The sequence below is a fragment of the Canis aureus genome, chromosome 25 (assembly GCF_053574225.1).
Source record: "Canis aureus isolate CA01 chromosome 25, VMU_Caureus_v.1.0, whole genome shotgun sequence".
NCBI classification, from domain to species: Eukaryota; Metazoa; Chordata; class Mammalia; order Carnivora; family Canidae; genus Canis; species Canis aureus.
In genome coordinates, this window is record NC_135635.1 from 1,696,391 (window position 1) to 1,718,637 (window position 22,247).

The window sequence follows — 22,247 nt, forward strand, 5'->3', positions numbered from 1 at the left end:
CATCTCCATGATGTAGGAAAAATGAGGGCAGAAATGAAAGCATCTTTGCCATTGCTCACCCCCATCAGATTGGAGAGAAAGAACCATTACCACCTTCTCTAATGTAGTAGATGCCAAATTTTCTTCAGTTTGTTCAACTACCAAGATTTCCTAGGGATTAAGGTAGCCAGGGGAGAGTTAGAAACAAGCTCCTCTTTCACCAAGAAGCCTAAGATATGGAAAAAATAGAACAAAGGATCTACCTTGTCATGAAACTAAACTGCAGTGCCAGCCCTCCTGTCGTGGTGTGGTGTCAGGGCCGTCATCTCAGATGGTTTATGGTTCCCTGCAAAGCCATTTATGGCTCCACAGTTCTGTGAAGTGATTCACCACTGCCAGGAAAGTATTCTTTCTCCTTTCTGGTGTTCCCCAGTCCTGCTTCGAGGACCAAGTTCTAATTTCTTTAACTGATCAAATCACCAGCCTTTCTTTTCTTTATTATCCCAAAACTCTAGCTTCCTAACTTCTAGCCTCTAACACCAGATTTTGGGATGAAATCACCATCAAGCATGGGAAGTTCCCCAGAATAGATCTTTCCTATCTTATTTATAGTACTTCAATAGCTAATTTATCTTTGTTTGCTTTTGATACTTGGGTAATAGTCCTTCTGGTTGTCAGAAAAAGTGCTCACAGCCCTCCAGTGGCCAGCAGAGCTGGTTGGAAATAGGCAAGCACTGGATTCAGGAATCATTTTACTTTCCTGAAAAATGGTATAATATTTGCATGGATTTAAATGACTTTTTTTTTTTCTGTCTTTCAGCGTCTTTATAAACATTATAAGCGTTGTGTGGTTTTTTTTTTTTTCCTTTTAGGATCTTTATAAGTATCACTGTGGTGAAGCACGCATTATTTCCATTTTACAGTTAGAAAAACAGAAGTTCTGGGGTGCCTGGGTAGCTCAGTCTGTTAAGCAGCCACGTTCGGCTCAAGTCATGATCCCTGGGTTCTGGCATCAAGCCCCACATCGGGCTCCCTGCTCACGAGGGAGTCTGTGTCTCTCTCTCTCTCCTTCTGCCCCTCCCCCTGCTCATGTTCTTGCCCACTTTCTCAAATAAATAAAACCTTTAAAAAATTTTTTAGAAAAATCTAAAAGATTTTTGAGATTCTTTTTTAGAAAATAAAAACAAGTTCAAAGAAGTTAAAATGATCTGGCCAGAGTTGTACATGAAACCTAGGTTCCCTAGTTCTTTGACTTGCAGTTCAGTTCTTTGAGGACTGAACTTTGAAGTATTTTTCCTCAGTGCACTTGGCTGGCTCAGTCAGTAGAATATGCAACTCTTGATCTCAGGATTGTGAGTTCAAGCCGTACGTTGGGTGTGGAGCTTACTTTAAAAAAAGGTGGGGGGTGGGGAGAAAGCATATTTCTATTTCCTCGTATTTTAACTGGAAAGATTTTGATTCAGCCTGTAGGGACTCGTGGGGTTGAACTATGCTTATTTCTCTCTTTTAACAGGCTACTGCTGGGCCCCTTGACATGTCTTTGCCTTCTACACCAGACATCAAAATCAAAGAAGAAGAGCCAGTGGAGGTAGACTCATCCCCACCTGATAGCCCTGCCTCTAGTCCCTGCTCCCCGCCACTCAAGGAAAAGGTAAATTATCTACTAAGAATTAATTATCCCAGAAGCGCCTAGATGGCTCCACTGATTAAGTGTCCAACTTTAGGTGTCCAACTCAGGTCATGATCTCAGGGTCTTGGGATCAATTCCCACATTGGGCTCTGTTTTCAGTGGGGAGTCTGCTTCAGATTCTCTCTCCCTCGGCTCCTTCTGCTTGCTTGCACGTGCTTTCTCTCTCAAATAAATAAAATTCTAAAGAAAAAAAATTATCCCAAATGTTAATTGGTAGGTAGATTAAGTTTTGATTTAATAGTTGCATAATGTGTGATACAGGATTGATTATATTTAAATAATGTTCATTATTTAGAAGATTTGTATAAATTATATCTATTCTCTGACCCAGCAGTTCTACTTCTGAGTCTACATGGAAGTGAAATTAGTGCATGTGTCCACTGTATCAAAGCATATTAAAATGCTCATAATAGCTGTATTCGTCAAAAACTGTTCATCAACAAGAGAATGAATGAATGAATGAATGAATGAATGAATGAATAAATAAATAAATAAATAAATAAATAAATAAATAGTGGTATATTTCTAAAATGGAATACTAGGGGTGCCTAGGTGGCTCAGTCAGTTAAGCATCTGACTCTTGGTTTCGGCTCAGATTGTGATCTCAGGGTCATGAGATCAAACCCCATGTCGCACTGGTCATAGAGCCTGATGAAGTCTCTCTCTCTCTTTGCCCCCTCCTACCCCCCTCTCTCTAAAAGTAAATAAAATAAAATGGAATACCACATGGCATTAAAAAAGAATGAACTAATGATACAGCAATGTGGGTGAACCCCACAAACATTATATTGAACAACAATAACAAAATTCAGACATGAAAGTATACACAGGACCTGTTTACATCAGGTTCAAGAAGAGGCAAAACTATTTCATGATGATAGAACTCAAAAGGGAAGGTATGGAATGGGAAGGGACATAGGAAAACATTCTAGGGTGCTGGAAATGGGCTCTGTCTTGACTTTACATATATAAAGTCGTTTAGTTGTATCCTTTAGAATAATGTACTCTATGTATGTTGTACTTCAGTTATTTGGGGTTTTTTGGTTTTGGGTGTTTGTTTGTTTGTTTGTTTGTTTGTTTGTTTTGAGAGACAGGAGTGGGGAGGGGCAGAGGGAGAGAGAGAATCCCAAGCAGGCTCACCTGGGGCCTGTGGGGCTTGATCTCACAAGCCTGAGATCATGACCTGAGCCAAAACCAAGAGTCAGCCACCCAACTGACTGCACCACACAGGTGCCCCTATACTTCAGTTATTAAGTGGGGGAAAAAATTGTGTAATTCATAAATTGGACATCAAATAATTTTGGAAAAAAAATCTCCTTAGAAGGAAGTCTTCTAGTGACTCAAAGAGAAAATCCACTAGGATTCTGAGTATTATTTTTTTTAAAGGAAACTTTTTATGAAGTAGTGTTTTTTTATAAATGTACTGAAATATAGCATACATACATAAAAGTGCGTGAATTGTGAGTATATAGCTCACTGAATTTTCACAGTTTACAACCTGTGTAACCAGCACCCAGATATTCTCAGAACCTCAGAAGCCCCCTCATGCCTCTTTCCAGTCTCTACTGCTCTACCTGGGGTTATTATTTTTAGTGTCCACTGTGGATAGAGAATCTGTACCTCATTTTACTTCCTTCTAAATTTAGTTTTATAATTTCCCCAAACCACCTCCTCCATAAACATTACAGCTGTCCCTCCTCTCTCCCACTTTCATCAGGACCAGGTCCTAAAGGTTGTCTAGAGGTATGTGAGGACCAGGGTGGCTGATAGCAACTAAGATCCTAAACAAGTTAACAGTGGGAAGCAGTTTGTTTTATTACAACATGACCATTATTCAAACTTCATAGTCTCTTTAAAAGGGATCTGTCTGGGATCCCTGGGTGGCACAGCGGTTTGGCACCTGCCTTTGGCCCAGGGCGCGATCCTGGAGACCCGGGATTGAATCCCACGTCGGGCTCCTGGTGCATGGAGCCTGCTTTCTCCCTCTGCCTGTGTCTCTGCCTCTCTCTCTCTGTGTGTGACTATCATAAATAAATAAAAATTTAAAAAATAAAATAAAATAAAAGGGATCTGTCTGAGGGTGCCTGGCTGGCTCAGTCAGTAGAGTACTCAGTCATGACTTCCTTTTTAGGCACCATGTCACTCTCGATCTTGGGGTCATGAATTCAAGCCCCACATTGGGCATGGAGGCTACTTAAAAAAAGTGTCTGTAGGACATATTGGGTTGCTTTATCACCAGTCTTACACCCTGCCTTTTCTCATTAGAGATCAGAGGACAAGGGGATCCCTGGGTGGCTCAGCTGTTTGGCACCTGCCTTTGGCCCAGGGCACGATCCTGGAGTCCCGGGATCGAGTCCTGCGTCGGGCTCCTGGCATGGAGCCTGCTTCACCCTCTGCCTGTGTCTCTGCCTCTTTCTCTATGTCTATGATGAATAAATAAATAAAATCTTTAAAAAAAAAAGAGAGAGAGATCAGAGGACACTCAGGCATCAAATTTGGATTGAGAATGTAGAGCCTGTGAAAAATTATGACAGTCCTTGGAACTTATATGGAACTTATATGGCACTACAGTGCTTATATAAATATTTCAAGATATTTTCCAACTCTCATTTCTTTCACATAGCAGTCATCCCTGAAAGGGAGATAGCCAAAAAGCCTTAACTCGTCATTCCTGTAGAATGGGTGAGTGAAGTATGGGTCCATGATCATGATAGAGTCAGGGTGTGATTTACATGAGTCACTGTCCAGTAAATTTGTACTATATTTTACCTTTATACAATGCCATTTATACAATGCTGTTTATAGCGTTTTGTGATCTTTTGGTCTCTTTTCTTCAGGAGATGACCCCAAAGCCTGTCGTGATCTCTACCCCCACACCTACCATCGTGCGCCCTGGCTCCCTGCCTCTCCACTTGGGCTATGACCCACTTCACCCAACCCTTCCGTCCCCAACTTCCGTCATCACACAGGCTCCACCATCTAACAGGCAACTGGGGTAAGTAAAGCAGGGAGAAACAGTGAAGCCTGAGCCTTTTTAAACTTGGTAAAAGACAGGGACTGTTTCTGAATACTCAAAGGATACAAGTCAGTGAGATTGTCTTTCAAAATAAAATTTCCCCCCATAAGCAGAAATCTCCTTTATAAACCTTATTAGTAGACAGGCAAGTATTTGTTCAGAGATAATACTTCCTTAATTTGGAGATTTAATACTTCCTTGATCTAAAAGAAGAATCCTTAAAACTTTAGGAAGTGGGACGCTTAGGTGGCTCAGTGGTTAAGCATCTGCCTTTGGCTCATGATCCCAGAGTCCAGGGATCGAGTCCCACATCAGGCTCCCCAGGAATCCTGCTTCTCCCTCTGCCTGTGTCTCTGCCTCTCTCTCTGTCTCTCATGAATAAATAAAATCTTAAAAAAAAAACAAAAAACAAACAAAAAAAAACCTTAAGGAAGTTCATTATAACGGTGGAGGCCACACAGGGAAGTATATTTAGTTCTTGGCCTCAGTCTGTACAAGGTTTGGGGGGCATTACTGAATGACAGGCTGAAACAGATTAAGTCATCTTTTTTGAGTCTGGTGTTCCCCTTGGTCCCAGCTGGGGTTCTTCATCTTTGCTACCCCTAACTTTGTCTATTTTGTTTGTCTGTTTGTCTTCAATCCTGTCATGATCCATACAGATTTCCTAATGAGATGATTTGAGTTCCTATCCCCAGGTACCCATGGGTTAAGAGGTGGTTGTCAGGATTCAGCTTCTTAAAGCTAATTGTTCTCTGGACCTACTAGGAGAAATACAAAGTGACATCCTTTGGGGACAAGGTAGAGTAATATGTGCAAAGGAACAAGAGAAATTTACTCCTATTTGGCTATCATATGATATAATTCAGCTTTGCAAAATGATGACTTTGGCCCAAGTCCTGCCTAAGGCAAGACAGAATTTATACATGCCAGTGGTAGGAATGTTTGTTTAATTGTTCTGAAATCTAGGGGATCCCTGGGTGGCTCTAGGGGATCCCTGGGTCGGGCTCCCGGCATGGAGCCTGCTTCTCCTTTTGCCTGTGTCTCTGCCTCTCTCTCTCTCTCTCTCTCTCTCTCTCTGTGTGTGTGTGTGTGTGTGTGTCTCATGAATAAATAAAATCTTTAAAAAGAAAAAAATGTTCTGAAATCTGTTTTTTTTTTAAAGATTTTATTTATTCATGAGAGACACAGAGAAAGAGAGGCAGAGACACAGGCAGAGGAAGAAGCAGGCTCTATGCCGGGACCCTGACTTGGGACTGGATCCCGGGATCCCAGGACCCCAGGATCACGCCCTGGGCCGAAGGCGCTAGCTATCTATCGCTGAGCCGCCCGGCTGCCCTAATTGTTCTGAAATCTTAATAGGATTAGCTTCCCACCCATTTGAATTCAGTGGTGTTTGCTTACTTTGCAAGGTGTAAGGATCTTACCATTTCTCTGCATTTATAAGGCAAGGTAGGTAGCATTCCCTAGTTTTTCCACCTTCATCAGGGCGTCAAGGTTTTACAGTGTTGTCCTGTAGCTTCCCTAACTAGAGAAGCCTGGGCAATCTGCTGTGATTATAGGATGAAGATCCGTGGACAAAAGGGTCTGTGTGATGAGCATTTCACTTCATGTCTCCTCAGGTCTCCCACTGGCTCCCTCCCTCTTGTCATGCATCTTGCTAATGGACAGACCATGCCTGTGCTGCCAGGGCCTCCAGTACAGATGCCTTCTGTTATATCGGTGAGCTCTGTAGTTGGGGCAGCCAACCCTACCGACACACTAATCCCTCCCTTCCACCTGAATGCTCATAAACACACATGAGCCCCAGGGAAACGTGGGCTCTGGTCTGTATTAGTTGAGCATGGCAGCCTGCCTAAACTCTTCACTAACCTCTGCCAATCCAGCACTGTGGAACACTAGACAAAGACTCATCTGGACAATTGGCTCCTGGTCTAGGAATTGATCTTGCCAGCCTGCTGATTGGTTGATTCACTTGGCACTTAGCACCTCCCACATTGCCCACCACTTTCCTTAAGATACAGCTCCAGCAGTTCCCCTAGAAATTGTCACAGCACTGAAGGATTAGATTCCCTACCCTGCAGCGCTCCACGGGGAAAGGTATTTCCCAGGCTGTCCCTCTACACCCTATGGACACGTTGCGTAGAACAGGCCCTGACATGCCAACCCCAAAGCACTCGTTTTGGGAAGCTGTTGCTTCACCACTAGTATTATGTTCCCTTCTGGTTTTTCTTCCTTGTCTTGATCCAGCTGGCCAGACCTGTGTCTATGGTGCCCAACATTCCTGGTATCCCTGGCCCACCAGTTAACAGCAGTGGTTCCATTTCTCCCTCTGGCCACCCTATGCCATCAGAAGCCAAGATGGTGAGTACATCCCAGCTTGGGGCAATATGGGCAATGTTGGCCCTTTAGAAAGAAGTGTTACCAATCTAGGTTTTTCAAGTGAGCCAAGCAAAGAAACCTTCTGGGGCTTGCAAAGCTAAAGATACCCTGTTGTGGGGTCTGGAGAAGAAAAGACCCTGATTCATGACTCCTATCTCCTCTCTTCCACCTTTAGAGCCTGGTACATAGACCATGGCAGTGAAAAGAGGCAGCACAGATTGGAGTGGAATGCTTGCTGTTTCAGTTCCAGGGTGACAGATGGAGGGTGGATGAGTGGGCAGGAGAGCTGGCCAAGAGGTGAATAGCTGCGTAACCAGCACCTGGCTGGGTTCCAGGAGAGAGCTTTCATCTGGACTCTATTACTTCAACAACCCCCACTCTCCAACTGTGCCCAGGATGAAAGCCAAGGAACAGAGTAGGCATTTTAGGGATCCAGGTGCACATTCTCGCTGTCATTTTCTTTTAATTCCTCTGTTAAGGGCAAATTGGCATGGAAATTTTAGTGATTTGTAAGGTCAGTATTAAAATCGAAGCCCACTCTTCTCACCTTTGATAGAACCTCACCCTTGACAAGCTATTTTTTATTATTTTTCCCCACAGAGACTAAAAGCCACCCTAACCCACCAGGTATCTTCAATCAATGGTGGATGTGGAATGGTGGTAGGTACCGCCAGCACCATGGTGACGGCCCGTCCTGAGCAGAGCCAGATCCTCATCCAGCACCCTGATGCCCCATCCCCTGCCCAGCCACAGGTGAGTTGGGCCCTTGGACCAGGGAGCCCACTGTGTTACCATTACTCATGTCATTTTTGGTTTTCAAGGAGCAGAAAAATTACAGAAGAGCAGGTTTAGTCTTCTGGGCATCTTGTGCTCTGGTTCTCGTGAACAGTTTGACAGTAGCAAAAGGCACCAGTCTTTATCTACTCTTCTGTGATATTTACGTCAGACAAGCTGGGTGGGTCATGTAGTGCTAGCACAGAGGAGGTCTCAATTTTTGTATTTTGTTTTTTTCTACATATGAATGACATATTTGCAGGACCCTCTGAAATGTGACAGACCCTCACTCAAGCCACTCATGTACCAAAGGAGGCTCCTCTAGTCTCTTTCCCATGTAGTAAGTCTTACAAAAAATAAACCAAAAAAAGGCAAAAACCAAAAACCAAAAATACTTACCCAATTAGGTTTTGTGGCAAACATTGAATAATGACAATATGTTAGTAAAAGGTGATGTCACAGTACTAAGATGGCTCAGTAAGCAGACATAATAAAATCTCTTTCCTTACCAATTTATTCCCTTTTTAGCACAAAGAAATGAAAGTCTTAATAAAGCGAGAGCAGTCCCATTTATATGTCCTGTTCTTCTCTCAGGGAAGCCTCAGTTTTCATAAGCTTTTGAAAACTAAATAGGCCTTAGTTTTTATAGTATCTGCGCTGGACAGGTGACAACAACCTGAGATGGGTTTCTAGAATTAAATCTTTGTCCAGCCCCTTTTTCTGATGTCACCACCTGCTTCGTCAGTTACCACCACATGTCCTAACATTTAGTGGCCATATGCTGCCTTAAAGCTTGGCCAACAAAAAAGGCCTTCATTTGAGTTTTCTGGTTGCAAGCTAAGCTTGCCCTCCCTCCTATAACCCCTTCCGGTGCCAGTCCCTGGAGATGGTGAAGCAGTAGCCACCTTGTCTGTGTTGTACTGCTGTCCCTCTTAAGAAAATGACATGACTTCCGGGATCCCTGGGTGGCTCAGCGGTTTAGCGCCTGTCTTTGGCCCAGGGCGCGATCCTGGAGACCTGGGATCGAATCCCACATCAGGCTCCCGGTCCATGGAGCCTGCTTCTCCCTCTGCCTATGTCTCTGCCCCTCTCTCTCTCTCTCTGTGACTATCATAAATAAATAAAAATTAAAAAAAAAAAAAAAAAAAAGAAAATGACATGACTTCCTTTTTAGTCACTGCTGATTCCTTTCTCATTCTTCCCTTCTTTCTCTTGGTGCTCTTTCGCCTCTATTCCCTGCATAAGCTACTGAGTTACTGTGAGAGAATAGGAACCTACTGTTTTCCTTCCCCATTCCCGTAAAGCACTGGTCTTTACATGTGCTCCATTGAGCTCAGGACAAAGAGGAAATTGAAAATCTCAGAAGAATTAGTATGAACTTCCCGTGGTACAGTAAGAAGCAATGACCCAGGGCCTCCAGCTCATTAAATTGAGTTTTAAATTTCTTCTTCATTTTTTTCTTTTGGGAGAGAGAATATTAATGTAAATAAATAAAATTATCTCTTGATTATCTGTATTTTTTTTAAGATTTTATTTATTCATTCATGAGAGACAGACACACAGAGAGAGAGGCAAAGACAGAGGCAGAGGGAAAAGCAGGCTCCAGGCAGGGAGCCCGATGTGGAACTCAATCCCGCGTCTCTAGGATCAGGCCCCGGGCTGAAGGCAACGCTAAACCACTGAGCCACCCGGGCTGCCCTGATTATCTGTATTAATGGAGAACATAAATTAGTAGGGCCTAAAGTAGAGTATAAGATTGTTTTTTATAAGCTTATGCTTATTCTCATGCAACTGATGTGAGCTTTGGCACTTGGAAACTACTAATACAGATATTCTCTGATAGCAACAGATCCAGGAAGAATTTATTTTTGGCATTGTTTTACATTATATAGTTTCTTTTATACAGATGACTGACCTTTCTGCATTTTAAGTTTGGCTGCTATTATAAAGTTGGTCTGTCTTCTCTGAACACATACCAGCTAATAGAAAGGGAGGATGATCCAGAAGTACTTTAGTGACAGAGAACATCAGCCTCAAGTTTAAAGACTAAAGGCAGTTTTATATCACCAATTATAAAGGGATTAAAAATGGTTTTTTGTTTAAAAACCAACAGAATATTAAAAATAAACAAACAAACAAACAAATAAAAACCAACAGAACAAACAAGGTGGAGAGGGTGATTGCTGATATAAATAAGGATGTAGGGATCCCTGGGTGGCGCAGCAGTTTGGCGCCTGCCTTTGGCCCAGGGCGCGATCCTGGAGACCTGGGATCGAATCCCACGTCGGGCTCCCGGTGCATGGAGCCTGCTTCTTCCTCTGCCTGTGTCTCTGCCTCTCTCTCTCTCTCTGTGTGACTATCATAAATAAATAAAAATTTTAAATAAAAAAATAAGGATGTACTAATCCATATCTCTCTGTGATAGCCAGTATTTCAGTGGTAGTAAAATCTTTTCTCATTTTCTGAAACTTGTAGCATTCAGTTGTTTGTGTATATTGTTTTCCAGATCAGTGAATCTCAAATATTTTTATTCTAGTCTCCTTAAAAGTTCCCTTGACACCCAGCCCTCATTATGATTTCTCCACTGACAAGATTCCCTTTTGTTAAGAAACAAAAAGTGATGCTCATTTCATCTTGCCCTACCTGTCTCAGAAATAATCAGTTCCTACCTGAGTTGCAGCTTGTCTTAGTATGGGGCTGAGAAGACTGGAAGGAGATGGGAGGTAGACAGAAAAGAAACTCAGGGCATAGTGATGAGACTTGCTCTGGTTGCAGAGACTGGTACATCTTTACCAGATCTTTAACAGAGCTTACTAACCTAACTGACATCAAGTTTAATTTGGAAAGTTCCCTTAAGGTAACCCCTTTTTCTTCCTGAACCCCAGGTCTCACCAGCCCAGCCCACTCCTAGCACTGGAGGGAGAAGGCGACGCACAGTGGATGAAGATCCTGATGAACGGCGGCAGCGTTTTCTGGAGCGTAACCGGGCTGCAGCCTCCCGCTGCCGTCAAAAGCGGAAGCTCTGGGTGTCCTCCCTAGAGAAGAAGGCAGAGGAACTCACTTCTCAGAACATTCAGCTGAGTGTGAGTGGGTCCTGGGTGATTATTGGGATTGATGAACCTGGAAAGAGAGAATGAATCAGAAAAAAAGTGAAACAATATAATAATAGAAGATGGGTAATTCTTTAGGACAGATCCAGAAGATGTACCAGGAGGAATGCAGAAAGAAACTCATAACAGTCGAAATTGATGTCTTTTCCCCAGGGGTTGGAAAAGACACTCACCATCTACTCCCAAACCTGCTGCTAGAGTCTGAATCATCCACAGACCCATTTGGATGGAAGGAATTAGATTCATCGCTCCAGGGTACTCTTTTAGGTCATCAGTAGAATCTGACTGGGGTCATGGAACACCTAAAGGGAAATGTATTTGCCCCAGATAATGCAGCTTAATAAAAAAAAAAAAAGAAAAAACCCCATGAGCACAAATAGAAAACTTATAATCCAGATATTTTTTGAATGTTATTTTCCCTTCTTTTGATTACTTATTAAAATATTTCATTGCAAAGGTATATATGAATATATTTCTGTATATAACATGTGTATAGTTACATGCACACACAAATGTATAGAACAAAAACAAAGTTCCTCTTCAGTATGTCTTTTCCAGTCTTACTCTTTCCTATGGATACGTTTGGTGTATACCTACCAGACGTATATGTATTTGCAAAATTTTTTTCACTTATAATTTTTATGGACTAGTCAGGGAGGGACTGTGTGTTTGTTTTAACATAAATAGGTTGATCATATTTCCTGGAAATCTGACCATGTGTATAAAGGATTTACTTCATTTTTTAAAAAATAGCTGTATGGTAGTACATTGTATAGTGTGGTTGTATTATAAGGTACAGATTTTTACAATGTTTTTAATTTTTTGCCAGAACAGCAATGCCGTAGTTAACATTGTATGCACTTGAGTAGGTAGTTTTATTAAATAGATTTCTGGAAGTAAGCTTTCTTAGTCAAAGGACATATGCATTATTAATTTTGGTATGATTATTTTATCCTAAATAGGAGTAATGTTTCTATTATAAATCCCTACATTTGGGCAGCCCGAGTGGCTCAGCGGTTTAGCACCGCCTTCAGCCCAGGGCCTGATTCTGGGGCCCTGGGATCAAGTCCCACATCCGGCTCCCTGCATGGACCCTGCTTCTCCCTCTGCCTGTATCTCTGCCTCTCCTTCACTGTCTCTCTCTCTGTCTCATGAATAAATAAAATCTTAAAAAAAAAAAAAATCCCTACTTTTCAGTGTAAGCAGCTCCTGTCACTGAATTCATGACTATACTGGCCCCGAGCTGTCTGAAGCCTTGTGGGATCAGGCGTCTCCCAGATTCAGGGGAGAAAATCCAGGCAGCATTCTGTCCTCACTGTGGGAACAGCTACTGGGGGCTCATGGGTGGAGGATGCATTTTCTTGATGCTCTTCTTTTCCCCTCTCTCTTCAGAACGAAGTCACGTTGCTACGCAATGAGGTGGCTCAGTTGAAACAGCTACTGTTAGCTCATAAAGACTGCCCAGTTACTGCACTACAGAAAAAGACCCAAGGCTATTTAGGTGAGTGGCTCACAACCTAAGCAAGCTTAGTCAGTCAATAAATTGCATGTATGAGTGTCTCAACTGTTGATAATTTTATAATCCCGTTCTGAATGGTGTGGGGAGTCCAGACTGATGAGTGAGCAACCTTTCGGGAACAGCCAGTCCTACAAAATAATTTTGTTTTCAAAACCATATAGAGTTATCCTAATTATCTATCATAGTTGGAGATACAGGGTAGCAATATTTATCGGATGCCTACTTTGTGTTAAGCACTATACCATCTGCCGAGTTCTTTCATGAAATAGATATTGCCTCCATTTATACACAAAAAAACCACTCAGAATAGTCATGTACCTGAAGTTACACAGTTGGTGGAATGGCAGAGCCAAGATTCACATCTAGATCTTTCTTATTCCAAAGACACTATCTTGGCCTCAAGAGAATATAAACAACAGATGATACATTGGCATTTGTTAACCTTTGTGAAATATTTATCTTTCTTATGATGAGCCAGTGGTGGTTTTAGTTTGTAACCTATGTGCACACATAAAATAGTGCTAGAAAAAGATGGTCGTAGAGTCATGCTCAGGACAAGCACAATCCTGAAATTAAAATGACTGTGAATAATTTGCTTATGGGCAGTGAAAGCTAATGAATCATTTTCCTTTACAAATTTAATAAATTCCTAGAAATTTTGGCTATCGAACGTTGATATATTGAATTATTTTTCCACTAACTGTCCTTATTATTTCGAAGATGTGTTCCCATAGAAAAAGAGTAACCACATCACTCATTTTAAACATCTTCTATTTAAATTTTAATTTTAATATGTACTTCAGGATACATGCATTCATAAGCAGATACTGATTGAGCCTCTTCCGTGCCAGACACTGTTTTATATGCTGAGGATATAATAGAAAACCAAATAGATTAGATTAAAATCCCTGCCCTTGAGGGGCTTATATTTTAGTAGGTGAGACAGATAATAAGCAAAATAAATAGGTACAATATATGGTATGTTAGATAAGAGTAAATGCTTGGAGGAAAAATAAAATAAGGAGAATATGAAATGTTGGCAGCAGGGTTGAAATTTTAGATGAGGTGGCTTTTGAATAAAGACCTTAAAGAAGTGAAGGAGCTGGCTATACATTTATATGGGAGAAAAGTACTGCCAACGGGAAGAATAGGAAATGCAAAGACCCAAAGTGGGAGTGCGCCTGGCACATTCTAGGAACATCAAGGAGGCTAGCTAGTGTGACTGGATTAAATAGAACCAGGGATGGAGAATAATTGGAGATGAAGTAAGGAAGCTAATGGGAACATTTTTATATAGGGCATCATCAGTCATGGTGAGGACCTCGGCTTTTACTCTATGTGAGGGACCATTAGAAGGTTTTTAGAAGAAGACTGACATGACTGGTCTGATTATATTTGAACAGAATCACTCTGTTAGAGAGTGCAGAAGTGCACCAGCAGAAGCAAGCAGTCCATTTAGGAGGCTGTTGCAGTCATGTGAGCAAGAAGTGGTGGAGCCTCGGACCAGGGTGGTAGTAGTGAACGTGGTGAGAAGGCGTCGAATTCAGTGGAAGTAGAGTGACAGGGCTTGATGACGGGCCAGATGGGGTGGTATATAAGAAAAGAATCAAAAGTCACACCAAAGTTTTTGGCCTGAACAACTGCAAGAGCGGAGTTGCCATTAGTTGAAGTAGAGGAAAGTATAGAAGCAAATGGATTAGGAGGTGTATCTGCAGCTCAGATTTGGACAAGCTGAACCTAGGAAACCTGCTAGGCTTACAGGTGAGGTGTCACGTGGAGGCTGGTTATATAGTCCCACCGTTGAGAGGAAAGACTGAAGATACAACTTTGGGAGTCAGCAGCCTGTCATTAGTTTTTAAAGCCGCAAAACCAGATGAAATGGTTTCATTATTGAAAGAACACAGACAGAAAGAAAGAGGCAGTCGAGGACCAAGCTCTGGGGTACTCCAGCATTTTGAGGTCAGAGAAAGGAGAAGAAACCCACAGAGGAGCCAGAGAGCCACCAAGAAGGCAGGAGGAAAATTAGCTGAGTAGTGAGTGTAGCATTCTGGAAACCAGGATAAGAAAGTGTTTCCAGAAGTTTAGTGATCGACATTTCAGCTCCTTTTGATGGGGTAAGGAAGGCAAGGACTGAGTATTCATCAGCATGAAGTCTATATACAGTAAGTTTTCTGCTCAGTCCTTTCAAGAACTTTTGAGGGGCAGTCAATCCATTACACTACTTATTTGTTATAGCAAAGATGTATTTGGTTCCTGCTGTGTGGTGTAGAGGCTGTGGCGGGTATTTGATGCAGGTCAATGACACATTGTACCTCTGAGAGACTCAGACTTACGAGGAGATAAACCTGTCAGTCTGTGAATAAGGTAAGCACAGATAGCCAGTCAAAGAGCCCCTGGAGTGGGAGCTTCCTGAGGACAGGGCTCCCGGTTTATTCATCTTATACCGCAGTGCTGGCACATGGAAGATGCTCAGTAGAATGATGAATAAGTGAATGTGTGCTCTGAAAGCACAACAGTGAGACAGTTAATTTCATGAGCGTAATAAAGAAGGCTTCACAGAGGAGATGATTTCTGAATCCTGAAGGAACACTCAGACATTCATCAGTAGTGAATCAAAAATGCAACCATTGGTCACTGGCTCTTATTTAGTCCACACACCTCCGCTGAAGCAGCTGTAGAGGCTATGCGATGTTTCATAAAACCTGACTACAGAGCAACGTAGAGTCACCTTTGTATGCAGCTCAGATATTTGTGTTTATCAGTAAAATGTTATCATCACTTTAGCCAGAGTGGCGTAGCCCATAAGAAATGTTTGCAGTCATTAATGCTTAGCTAAATGACAGGAGGATCTAGCAGGCCTCTCTGTTGTATTAACTGAACCTGGGCCAAGAACTGGTCATTCATACCCTCATTTGAGGGTAGCTTGATATTTATCAGGTTTACTTGTGGTGCAAGTGCATACTAAAGGAACATAAAAAATGATGGAATGATTAAATTCTTGTGGGAATTAATCAGAGAAGATAGCTTAAAAAAAAAAAAAAAAAAAGATCTATTTTAAATCACCTTTCAAGACATGAAAAAAAGGAGAATGTGCCAGTAGGGGTAATGAACTGTTCAAAGATGTAGAAGCCAGACGGTGTAATTAACGTGCTAAGCGGGTTACTTTACTCAGATAAATTAATTTGGGCCTGGTTCTTGGCGTCCCTTCTCACAACTTCCATTTCTTAGCCCCTTCATGGCTTAGAAGCTAAGATTCTAGGAAGTTTTCCCCCAAAAAATGATGGGCTTCCTTTTCCTTTGGGCTCCTTTAGAATTATGGCTCAGTGTGGTCTGCTTGTTTCCCCAGTCTATTTTGTAACCATTTGCTCTCTGCTCTTTGCCTTCCTTCCTGGCAGAAAGCCCCAAGGAAAGCTCAGAGCCGACGGGTTCTCCAGCCCCTGTGATTCAGCACAGCTCAGCAACAGCCCCTAGCAATGGCCTCAGTGTTCGCTCTGCAGCTGAAGCTGTGGCCACCTCGGTCCTCACTCAGATGGCCAGCCAAAGGACAGAACTGAGCATGCCGATACAGTCGCATGTGATCATGACCCCACAGTCCCAGTCTGCGGGCAGATGATGCCTCCCCTGGTGGAAAGGTCCCCAGCCAGAGCTCGCCCGCCCGAGAGCCAAGAAAGACGCCATCTTATCGCCTCCCATCTGCCTTGGACATGGCAATATGGGGGGTGGAAATTGTGTGTTGTGAGGAATGGACAGATGTGGGGCTTTTCAGCCACATGGTCAAGTACATTGACACCCGTACTAAGAGCCTCCCAGCCCCAGAGCCACATAGATCATCCCCTAAAGGGGGCAGTTTCTGATGTACCCACAGCCAAAGGCCTTTCCAGATGGTCCGAACAATCACCCCTGCCCATGCATGTGTACCTGTCTCTTTGAACACTAACCCTTGCACTTCTAGGTTTCGGGTTTCTCAGTTCCCTGTCTTCCCGCTAAGCCGTGGCTGTTACCTTCCTGTTCCTTAGCAGCACGCCACTGCCTGCTAGGTAAAGGGAGGCTAGTGTTGATGGCAGGTCATCCACTTGCCTGCCCCAGCCACCTAAGGGGCTTAGGGCTTTGTCTCCCATTAGCTGCTTATTTTATCCCTTTACCCCCTTCCTGAAGTCTAGTTCAAACATTCACCTATGATGAATGTAAAGATACCTTTGTTGTATGAATTAGCAGTATTTTCCAGCTCTTCCATAAACTAGTCCTTCTCCCTAGCTGCCACCAAAAACAAAAACAAAAAAATAACAACAACAAAAAACAGAAAGAAAGAAGCAAAACCCCAAGAATTCTGGTCCTTTTTCAGTAATTTCCAGAGCTTTGGGTACTTCACTTTGTGTCTTCTTGAGTTTTCTCAGTCTACTGGTGGGGCCTTTTCCACCTGCCGCTGAGCCTTGGCGAGATCATCTTGTGGCCTTACTAGCTGCTCGTGATGCGAAGGGAAAGCGCCCAGGTGTGGCTGGCGGGTCCCCCCCCGCCGCCCCAGCCCCCCTCCCACAGGGTCAGTAGGGGGCAGGCAGGACCAGTAGAGTCTGAAGCTCTTTCTGTCAGGTTACTGGATTGATTCTTTATGTCTTACAGGAGTTTATTGGCCAAAGCATACATACACCTTGTGGTAATCTGTCCGCTTCTGTCGCTCCCTCTTTGTTCCCCTGTCGGGGTCGCGGGGGTCACCGTCTCTGTCTCTCTTCAGATGTAGCCCTCCGGAGCTGCTGTGTGCGGCATTCTTGCACTCCCTTGCCCTTCGCCCATCTCCCAGACTCACACAGCTGTCTTCTCCTCTGGGCTAGGGTCTTTGATTCACAAGTGTCCCTGTCCCCAGACCTCCTTCCTCTCGTTCACCAGGCTTCTAGGCTGGCTGCTGGGGTGCTCTGCCCCCTGCCCCTAGGTGCCATGCGTCCCCAGAGTGCCAGCCCCAGGACTCGGAGGCATCAGAGCCAGGGGTCCCGAGTTGGTTTGCTTGAGGGTGAGGTAGGATGGGAAGAGGCAAGAAAGAGGAGGAGCAGTACCGATCTCAGGAGAAGAGCCTTGCTTGGTGAAGGTCTGGCCTGCCTGGGAAATTGGGGACTGCTGCCCTCAGCCATTCTTACTTTGAGGAGTTAGGTTACAGGGGGAGGAAGTCATCCCTCTTGTCCCTCTTTCTCCCCCATTAAGACTTCTTACCTTCCTTTGGCTCTGAACTACGCAGTTTCTCCCAGGGCCATGGGAAGCCGTCCAAAGCCAGAGGCCTGTGGATAGGTAGGTCAGCTTTAATAGCCTGTCAGTGTGACTCCTTTGCAGTTGTCCCCGAGCCACCTTCTGCCATCTGCCCAGGCCAGGCATGTCCTCTCCCTCTCTCCTACGTCCATCTCAAACACACACAGGGTAACTGCCAGCTTCCTTTCTTAGCTTGTCTTCCAAAGTTGGCTGTCCTGGGGGAATGAGGAGGTGTGCTAAGCTCCAGGAGCCCCATCTTCTCAGAGTGGACGCGCCGGTGAGCCAGTCAGAGGACACGTTCTATTGCGTTTGTTTTCCCACTTCCCGTCCTGCTTCTCCGCGCCCGTGCTGAACAAGACGCACCTGGTGACGGGAGGGGAGAGAAAACATGGTTCTCTCATCCTCTACCACCCAGGACCCAACAGCAACAGCCCCTGAGGTGACTCAGTCTAGCAAATGGCACAGCAGATGGTCAGGATGCCAGTTCCCACCTCCAGGGACTCCGTTTGCCTTTAACAGCGCCCAGCCGTAACTCGTACTCAGGACTTTTCCTTTGGAAGGCGGCGCCCTGGGACTCTCTTCTGCTTTAGTTGTGTTTCATTTTTTATCTTCTTGATTTCCCACCAGCAGCCTTGCCCTAAAGCTTGACTGAGTTTATGGCTCCCAAGGAGCCTTCGTGAGACCCTTGACTATTTTTCTTCCCCCCGTAGTCAGGTGTTTTTCAAGTTAAGAACCCATCTGTCACTGCACACACACGCCCTGCCTCTCCGCGGGGGCCCCGGAAGAAGTGAGCCCCACCTGTCTGTGCCCGTGTAGGGTGGCTAACCTAGTTAGAGGTTCCTGTTTAGTTTCTTAGTCCCCATGTCTCATTCTCTTGAGTCCCTATTCCGTTTTCATCAGGAAGTTCTCACTGGGGCCCTCAGTGGGGGGGTGTTCCCAGAACCTAACACAGCAGTAGGAGGGGGCGGGACAGCACCCCCAGAGAGCTCTTTAGGTGGTCGCGCGCCGCACTGAGAAGGCACAGCAGTTGCGTGTCCTGCGAGTTGGGGGACGTCTTACCTTGTTACTGCTGCTGGCCTTGGGGCCACTCTCCCCTGCCCTTTGCTTCCGGGCTCATGGGGACCAGAACCAAACATCGAGGGCGGTCACCTAGCCCTTCTTAATGGCCCTGCCCCTCCTAGGGGCCTAAGGGAAGATTCTGAGAGGAGCTGGGATTATGGAAGCCTTGGGACTCTGCTGCGGGAACGCAAGACGCAGGCCTCCCACCTCGCTCCAGAGACCCAGCTGGGACGTAACCAAGGCCCTGACAAAGGCACCAGGCCGGGTCTTTGGCCCTGCAGGCTTCCTTCCTTGGAAAGAAAGCTCGCTCGGAGTTGGAAAGTCTGAGGACGCTTCCCTCGCTGCTAGAGAAAACTAGAAGTAGGCCCTCCTTGCTAACCCTTCCCCTGCTGGCTGGACACCCCAAATCTGGCTTCCCTCAGCCTCCGCTCCGGTCCTTGGCTCTAAGCACTAGACCATACACGCTCGGCAGTGGTGACAAGGAGATGGCCTAACTGAAGCCCATGCCACGGCCGCCTTCCCTGGGCCCGTCCTGTTGTTCTTGGCGCCTGTCCTGATTCACTGCCCTCCAGCACCACCCATCCTGGTCGACAGGGTCCTTAGCCATAACCATGCCCCGTCTACACCCTGAACCACCAAGCCAACACCAAAATAGTCCTCCTCGGGTTTCCAAGGCTCCCCTGCTCCACACTGAGAGGCTCCTTTAAAGGTGCTAGCCCTGAGACAGCCTTTCCCCCAGAAGCGCCCTCTTTCTTTCGTGACTTCCTTCCCATCCCCAAATCATTATTTTTCATTAATATTGTACATTGTATACACAGGAAGGAAATGTATTCTTTTTTTTTCTTTAATTTCATAACCAGTCCGTTTAGAAGCCAGTCCTCCTAGTTATATCACATATGCCTTTGTTGATATGCTCTTTCTGCTTTCTTTAGACTTTTGTTTGACAGGGGCGGAGGGAGGAACCGGACAGGTGAGGGTCCTAAGGCAGATTAGAGGATCCCCATCCTACTTCAGCCTCTCACAACCCTAATCATCCCCCTCCTACTATAGAACTGATATTCCTCTGTTTGTGTTTGCACACACGCATGTACACACAGACAGAAGTCCCCCCAGCCACCCACCCACCCCAGAGTGGTGACCCAGCAGGAATGGGCATAGGCTGCTGGCCACCATTCCCAGCCTCTGTTACCGGTTCATTCGTCTCTCTTTGGGGTAAAGTGCTACCCAGATTGAGAACAGGCTGGGGAGAGTAGGGCAGGGAAGGGCAGCTACGTCTCTTGTAGATGCAGGCTTGTGTTGTGGCTGCTGGGGTTCATTTTCTTCTTGCAACGGGGCGGGGGGCCGGTAGCCCAGAGCTGCTCGCCAGCCGCAGCTGCCGGTGGGTGACGTTCTCACCGTAAGAAATGGCTGTGAGCACTGGTTCCGCTGACTTTCCCTCAGGGTGGTGGGCCTCGGGATGTGGTCCAGGACCAGCAGCACAGCAGCACCAGCATCTGGGAGCTTCTTACAAATGCACACATTTGGGCCCCAGCACAGACCTGTTGAATCGGAAACTCGGGCTGGGCTCTAACAAGCACCCCGCGGGATCCTAAGGCACACTCGGGCATGGGGCCCGCGGCCTTAGGGGCAAGCCGGGACATCCTTGCTGGCGTCGGGGTATTTCAGTACCATCCTCTGCCTTAGCGCGAACACATCGTTCCCTTTCCCCGGTCCCTCCCTCCACCCCCATTAGAACAACAACCGCGTCATTCATCTCAGAATCTGTTTGTCTTCCTTCTACTTCTTCCTGAAACCTGTTCTGCCTTGGTCTGGACGGGAATTGTCCCCTGTCCCCTTGTAGACGGGTCACTCCACACTCTGTTGCAGGAAGGACTGGCTGGAGCCCCTGCTGTCCCGTGCGTGCACCCCCCCCCCGCACCCCCTCTCAGGCAGGGAGATGAGCCTCCAGCCCCAACAGCGGAGGCTGTCGCCTCCGGACATAGTATGTGTTGGAAGCAAGCAGCGCACACCTCTGCTTCGCTCTCTTCATCCGTGTATCCTGGACAGGTAGCGACACGTCTCCGTCGCACAGGAGCCCGGCTCTGGGCCCGGTCCCGTGCGGGAGGCTGTGGTGCTACAGGCTGTTTTGCTCCCAGAGCGTCTCGTCCCTTTCCTTGCACGATCCCTGAGAGCAGGCTCTCACGGTCCTCCCCGCGACGCTCCGGCTCCCCTCCCCTTAACCCCCTGACCCCCGCAGTCCCCCCCAGCCAGGCCTTCTCCCGCTCCCCCGCCCTGACATATATTGTGCCTTATTTATGCTGCAAATATAACATTAAACTATCAGGAGAACCACTGTCCCGTCTCGTGCCTCGGTACCCTCCGCTGCACGTCCCGTTGGCCACCCTTTCGGAGCTCCCCGGGCTCTCGCGTGCGCCCTTCCCGCTCTCCCATCTCCTAGGAACGGGAGCAGGAGTCTTGTCCCTCCTTTTAATGCAGGGAAGGCACAGCCTCAGAAGGTAGGTGGCTTGTGTAGGTCACGTAACACCCAAGAGGGCACAGAGACCAGGCCTCAGATCTTTGCGCCCCGGGGGCAGGCCCTCGGCGTCCTGGGAGCCCTCCCAGCCCCGGGCGCCCCATGTGGATGAGGGGTGGTACGGGTCCCAGGCAAGCGGCCTCTCAGCGTTATGACCCCAACTTCCTCCCGATAAAAAAAAACAAGCCCAACTGTCAGGAAGTTTCGGGCAGGACTGGGGGTGCAGAAAGTGAAGCCTGCTCTGATTGTGGGCTCGGGGGGTGCGGGAAGAGCCTGCTCAGGAGCAGGTGGGAGTGACGAGGAAACAGGTGGTGGCCAGGAGCCACGGCGAGGGGTGGCGACCACTGCTAGCTCCTCACAGTGTCCCTGGATCACCGGCACGGCGGGGACAGGCAGCGGGCTGAGGAGCCCGGGCAGGACGGGGGGTGGGGGGCTCTGTGGCTGGCTGGCGTCCCTAACTGGCACAAGGGGAGTGGGGCCACAGTGGCGGTCTGCCCTGCGCTGTGCCCGGGGCCCAGGGGGCTGCAGGGACGGTGGGAGCTGCTGCCGCCGCCAGGCCAGACTGAGACGGGGCAAGGGGAAACGGTGGGCCAGCGCCCAGGCCACAGACCCGTGGGGTCCCCCACCCGCACCGCGGGCCTCGCTCTCCACCGCACCGCACCCCTGCCCTTCGCACGTCGTGCGCGCGCGTGTGGTTTTGTTTTTACAAATCGAAGGTACAAGACTTCAGTGGAGGAAGTAGCCGCAGCTGTGGGGGAAACAGCGGAACTGTTTGGAGGTGGGGCCTGCAGATGGGACGGGGTCCCTGCGTCTCGGGATAAAACCGGGACAAACGAGTTGCTTCTTACAGATGAGCAGAGTTTGGTGTCCGGAGGTGGGGTCTCCGAGTGCAGGTGCCGTGAAGACTAGAAATGATGAAGTAGAAACTACTCCAGGGGCGCCGGCCGGCTCCGACAGAGGAGCGGGCGACTGCTGAT

At 46.5% G+C, this 22,247-nt stretch overlaps 1 protein-coding gene and 1 long non-coding RNA gene across 2 annotated transcripts in view; one reads left to right on the forward strand and one right to left on the reverse strand.

The window, feature by feature from the left end:
- The window catches only part of LOC144296727 (cyclic AMP-dependent transcription factor ATF-7), a 100,706-nt gene extending 79,616 nt beyond the window's left edge, over positions 1-21,090 (forward strand). Inside the window, exons 5-12 of the mRNA XM_077869816.1 lie at positions 1,493-1,630; positions 4,507-4,664; positions 6,305-6,404; positions 6,933-7,046; positions 7,665-7,817; positions 10,724-10,921; positions 12,341-12,449; positions 15,863-21,090. Of these exons, the coding sequence (XP_077725942.1) occupies positions 1,493-1,630; positions 4,507-4,664; positions 6,305-6,404; positions 6,933-7,046; positions 7,665-7,817; positions 10,724-10,921; positions 12,341-12,449; positions 15,863-16,080 (1,188 nt within the window). The 3' untranslated portion in view covers positions 16,081-21,090. The remainder of the gene's footprint in view (positions 1-1,492; positions 1,631-4,506; positions 4,665-6,304; positions 6,405-6,932; positions 7,047-7,664; positions 7,818-10,723; positions 10,922-12,340; positions 12,450-15,862) is intronic.
- Positions 8,992-13,219, reverse strand: LOC144296728 (uncharacterized). Its single transcript, XR_013363715.1, has 3 exons — positions 12,139-13,219; positions 11,122-11,284; positions 8,992-10,958 (listed from the first exon to the last, which is right to left on the reverse strand). It is a non-coding gene; the product is annotated as an uncharacterized LOC144296728 (long non-coding RNA).
- Positions 21,091-22,247: the final 1,157 nt, after the last annotated feature.